The sequence below is a fragment of the Schistocerca americana genome, chromosome 5, assembly GCF_021461395.2.
Source record: "Schistocerca americana isolate TAMUIC-IGC-003095 chromosome 5, iqSchAmer2.1, whole genome shotgun sequence".
Lineage (NCBI taxonomy): Eukaryota > Metazoa > Arthropoda > Insecta > Orthoptera > Acrididae > Schistocerca > Schistocerca americana.
Genome location: NC_060123.1, coordinates 720,099,587 through 720,105,084, shown reverse-complemented (window position 1 = coordinate 720,105,084; position 5,498 = coordinate 720,099,587). Strand labels below are relative to the sequence as shown.

The following is a 5,498-nucleotide window of genomic DNA, read 5'->3' as shown; positions in this document are numbered from 1 at the left end:
TTGTCTACTAAGGCTGCAAAGTTCTATTACCCACTGTTTGTAGGATTGTGCTTATAACGAGCAGCCGCTGTGTGCACTTGTGATTTAAAATGATTTGACAGCTTGTCACCTAACTTGTCATAGAGGACGTCATGAGGTTGATGATCTGGAAACAGTTTTACTACTAACTGGAATACATCTGAGGATCCAGTGGAGAGAAAATGATAAATACGCTCGCTACCTGTTATGCTGTAGGTGTCGTAAAGTGCCGCCAGCTATGCACCATAATCACCCCAGTTTTCGCTCTTCCCTAGGAATACTTTGAATTTAGGCTGTCAAACTTACTGTTCAGTTGTTCACAATCGAACAGGCTGGGGTAGCAGTCACGGTGCCACCACATTTCCTTTCAGAGCTTGTAATAATTATTCAGTTCTTTGTCTCTGCAACAGTATAGATTGCATTGAAGACACATCTGGAAGAGACATCGTGAAAACTCATTTTAGCTACACACACAAACAGAAAATCAGCACTACTGTAAGTGAGAGTCAGTCACACGAGATGCCACAATGAGCTGATTGCGAGTGGCATACTCGGCTTCACTTTACTTGTCGTGTCAGACTTCTCGCACACTGAGCTGACTAGTAATAATATAGTTCGATAAAAAACTATAAGTAATACTTTATTAATTACTACAGAACTTATCTTTGCTCACCAGACTCAGCTATAGCTTTGAAACTGCAAATGTGGACTTGCATTTCAGAACACACTAAATGTGTGGCTGAACTGATACACGTTCAGAATGGCTGTACTGTGGCTCACTACAGTCATTTTAAAAACTGGAATTTGTAGGCATTTGTCGACACAGTTCCGATAGTGTTGGCGCGTAGACGCAGTTCACGGAAGACTGAAGTTTCGTCACCCCCTGACTGTCGACACGGGCTGTCTCGTGGTGAGTAAGCGGCACAGCGACATTACTCCGACAGGAACTTCGCGGGAGTGAGCAGGATCCGACCCCGAACATAATTGACCTCCTGGGCTCTAGCGACGCTATTTCAGATCAGAAGCGGGGTGGTGGCATCTCGGAACTGCGGGAGTCATGGCTTCTTCCTAGTGTCTCATTGGTACTTCGTGATACTACATTGCTATGCAATATCTCTGTGGTAATCAATACTTTTTATGCCGCTCTCAATACTTGACTATGCCGCACGTTGTGTGAGTCAGACGCAAACGACTGCTCGTCTGATTTTTCTAATAGACGGATAAATAGTCTCCTAGCCTTCTTGATACACTTAATAACTTTAATAACCGTCATCACTATTGTGACATCTTTATCAGTAATCCCTGCCTCTGTACTGACAGCGGCGTGGTCCGGCCTGTTTGCAGCTAAAGTATTTACAATGCACGTGGGTTGTTGCACCAGTTGTTCAAAGCAGTTTTTGAAAAAGTGTGCGAAAGTGTTTCACAAAATTGACTGTCTGTGCTGACTGTAGTGAATCTGTAGATGTCCCAGTCTAAGCTCAGTAGATTAAAGTCGACTCCAACTAAAACTGCACGGGTATTTCCACACTACTGAGGGTGGATTTTCCTCGAATGAGTCGACGTCTGTTGTAGTGGAATCAGCTTGACAGTAAAAAAATCTGATAATTGAGTTCGCCTAGGCTTGTTACTTATGCCCAGATAACTTCACAGTCACTCAATTTTGAGCTCATTACACGCAATATTTTTGTCTACCTATGGTGTTTAAATTGTCGTTTATGCGTACGTTCCACATCTCGCTACATATTGCGGAGCTTTCTAATTTGTATTTCAGCCAGCTCTCAATTCTGAGAATAATTTGAGTAGGGCGGCTTTCCTGGAGGGCAGGAAGTTCAGGAACTCTGTCACAAATACTTCGACAGTTTACTTTAAATATTTTTACAGTTGAACTATCTCTACTCCGTACGTGATCTGATATCGCACTCTGCGTATTGACTGGCGATCATTCGTCAGAGGACCTTAAACTGTTGCCTAGCGAGGGGGGTTCTACTATTCTCAGTCCCGCAGCTCAGGCACAGGAACCTGCGGCCCAAAAATTTGCACCCGAGACAGTTAGAGTCGGCGAAGTCTTCAGTCGAGAGCCTCCACTCGGCTGCGAGCCTGAGGACCACAGTCGACTAGGGGTTAATGTTGTAAACTGTTTGCACCCTGTGAGTGAGGTCAGCAACTGGCACCAGTGACGACTCGCAGACTACTGCTCCCTGCACCCTCGATAGCGGCAGGCGCGGCCTCCTCCGCACCTCGGATGACGCCCCCGGCAGGTACACTGAGTCTACGTTGGAAATCTTTCCTGCCCAGACTGTTTCCGTAAGGAATTTCGAGACGTCCGTAATATCGAAGCTCACGATAACTAGTGAACCACTCCCCCCCGTGTGCCAGCTCAGACTCTGCCGAAAGAGCCACAACTGGTCCACTTGCAGACGAATGGCTGAGGCCAGACTGACTCTCTGCCTCGTGTGAGATGACCGCGTAATGACCCGCCACTCACCATGCAGTGTACCCCACGTCACGTACAACGGCAGGTGCTTCTACAGCCGAGCCCTCAGGTGAAATGAGCGACACCTGAGGTATCCCATGTGTCACACTGACGTCTCCTCTACCACCACACCCAGAGGCAGCAGCTTGCAGACAGCTGACTATGGACGTAAATGCCTTCAGCTGTTCACAAGCTGCGGTATCCTCCTCCTCTGTCCACATATAGCTCGCACACTGGCTGGAGAATTAAATCTCAAAAACAAACAGCAAAGCTAAATATGTGACTTATGGGTCTGCTGGTGCTCCACTAACTGAGGTTGGCAGCTAAGTGAGGTGTTGTCAACAGTCACTGGCTGTCCAAAACAAACAAATAAACAAATCATTACTGTGCACATGTACACGTTAGTATTACTAAAATGCTATGCTACACCCACCTCTAGAATAAACAAAAGTGTGAATTTAACAATTAAACAATGCAAGAACACAAAAAATTTCCAAAGAATGTAATAATTAAGCAATGAAAACAAATAGAAAAGGTAAATATGTCACGACCTAGTGTTTCACCAGTGAAGCTGACAGGTCTCCTTGATGTCCCCCCACCCCAGAGGGCTCACCACTCTTTGGTGAGTATGTGCTTGGTGACCACAGGGCCCCAGACCTCGCAGCACCGCTTCTCTTTCTGCACTGCTTGTCTCCTCGTCTCCTGTCTTTTTCCCCTCTCTTGGGGAGACGTCTTGTGCCTCCATGGGCTCTTGAAGCTCATTTGCGTTGGTTTTCTTGTAGGAAAATTCTCTCTTCTCCTGCTCTTTCCCTGTACTGTTCTTTCCCTGCACCGCTCTTTCCCTGCACCACTCTTTCCATGCTCGCTCCTCCCCGGCACCACTCTTTCCCTGCACCGCTCTTTCCCGGCACTGCTCTTTCCCTGCACCACTCTGTCCCAGGACCACCCTTTTCTGGCACTGCTCTTTCCCAGCACCGCTCTTTCCTGGCACTGCTCTTTCCCAGCACCTCTCTGTCCCTGCACCGCTCTATCCCTGCACCGATCTGTCCCAGCACTGCTCTTCCCAGCACCACTTTTTCCCGGCACCGCTCTTTCCCAGCACCGCTCTTTCCCGACACCACTCTTTCCTGGCACCGCTCTTTCCCAGCACTGCCCCTTCCCTGCACTGCACCTTCCCTGCACCGCCCTTTGCCCATTCACTATTTTCCCGATTCAGTTTTTTCCTTGTTCTGCTATCCTTTTCCTCCGCTGTGGCGTTTGAGGCCATTCTTTCTATCCTCCTTTCCTTCTTATCTTTTCTTCTCCTCCCTGTGTGTGCCTGATGGCCACCTACACGTTTGACACATAGGACGAGACTGGGTAATGGGTAATTCCCAGCCCCGGATTAGCATGTAGGGCCCGCACATAACCCCTGATATAGGCCAGGCCCAGGGAGGGGTGATTGCCTGAGCTGTTACCTTCCTTCTCTGCCAATTTATCCCTCCGTCTGTCGTTTGGGAGGTGCAAACTAAGGTGAGGACAATTACCTAAGACGGGGGCTCCCCTTTGGAGGGCCCCTGGCTGGAAGGAGCACGCCATTGGAGACGCTGGCAATCATGGGGGACTTCTTCCCGATGACTGATTTTCCTTCTCTTTCTCTGAGTGTTTCATGTAAAAGAAAGTGGAATGAGGCTCCTGCCCCAATGTCTCTTCCTGTTGCGCCTCGATATCTAGTAGTCTCATGTTTAGACGGAAACCAGACATTTGCTACTGTTAACCCTTTTGTTATACAGAAAGGTGTGGATAGCATCGCAGGCCCTGTGAAGTTATGCTCTCGTCTCCGCAATTTAACTCTGGTTTTGGAAACTGATAGTGCTCTCCAGGCCCAGAAACTACTCAAGACCCAAATCCTCCACTAATATCCTATAAAAGTGGAGGCTCGCATAACACTTATCTCGTCCTATGGTGTTATCTACACCCAGCTGTTGGATGGTTTGATGGAGAATGAAATAACTAATTATGTATCGGATCAGGGCGTTACTGCTGTTCGAGTTGTGAAGAAGGAAGCTGCTGATTTGGTGCCCATTCGCACATTATTCCTGTCTTTCAATCGGTTAATGCTTCCTACCCAGCTAAAGGCAGACTATGAAGTCATCTCTGTGCACCTTTACATTCTCAATCCGTTGAGGTGTTATAAATGCCACCAGTCCAATCATACCAGCACGTCATGTAAAAACGCAGCCAAATGTGTCTCTCGGAGCAGGGATGCACACGAGGGCGCCTGTCCACCTCCTTCCCCCCCCCCCCCCTCCCCTGCGCCAATTGTCATGGAGAACATGCTGCTTCTTGTCGTTTTAGTCCCGTCTAACAAGACAGGTCTAGGGGTAGCGTCTTTGATTTATAATCAAAACGTCTCCGGTCCCGGGTTCGATCCTCGCCACTGCCTACATTTTGATGAATAATCAGCATTGGCGGCCGAAGACTTCCGGCATAAGAAGTCAGCCTCATTCTGCCAACGGCCTTGTCAAAGATGGCGGAGGAGCGGATAGAGGTTCAGGGCACTCTCTTGTCCTAGGGGTGGGAAATTGCCCCTAAAGGCGGAAGAATCAGCAATGATCAACGACATGAGGATGCAGAAGGCAATGGAAACCACTGCATTAAAGACACGTAACGTGTATCCACAGGACATGTGGCCTGTAATTGAAGAAGTGTCATGATGGTCTCTCCATTTGCAAAAGATTCCAGAATAGTCCCCCATTCGGATCTCCGGGAGGGGACTGCCAAGGGGGAGGTTACCCTGAGAAAAAGATTGAATAATCAACGAAAGGATAGCGTTCTACGAGTCGGGGCGTGGAATGTCAGAAGCTTGAACGTGGTAGGGAAACTAGAAAATCTGAAAAGGGAAATGCAAAGGCTCAATCTAGATATAGTAGGGGTCAGTGAAGTGAAGTGGAAGGAAGACAAGGACTTCTGGTCAGATGAGTACTGGGTAATATCAACAGCAGCAGAAAATGGTATAACAGGTGTA

General features: G+C 47.9%; 1 protein-coding gene across 1 annotated transcript; it reads right to left on the bottom strand.

The window, feature by feature from the left end:
- Positions 1–3,249: 3,249 nt before the first annotated feature.
- LOC124616659 (axoneme-associated protein mst101(1)-like) lies at positions 3,250–3,687 on the bottom strand. Its single transcript, XM_047144988.1, has one exon. The coding sequence runs from the start codon at positions 3,685–3,687 to the stop codon at positions 3,250–3,252; it is 438 nt and encodes a 145-aa protein (XP_047000944.1).
- Between the last annotated feature and the right edge of the window lie 1,811 nt (positions 3,688–5,498).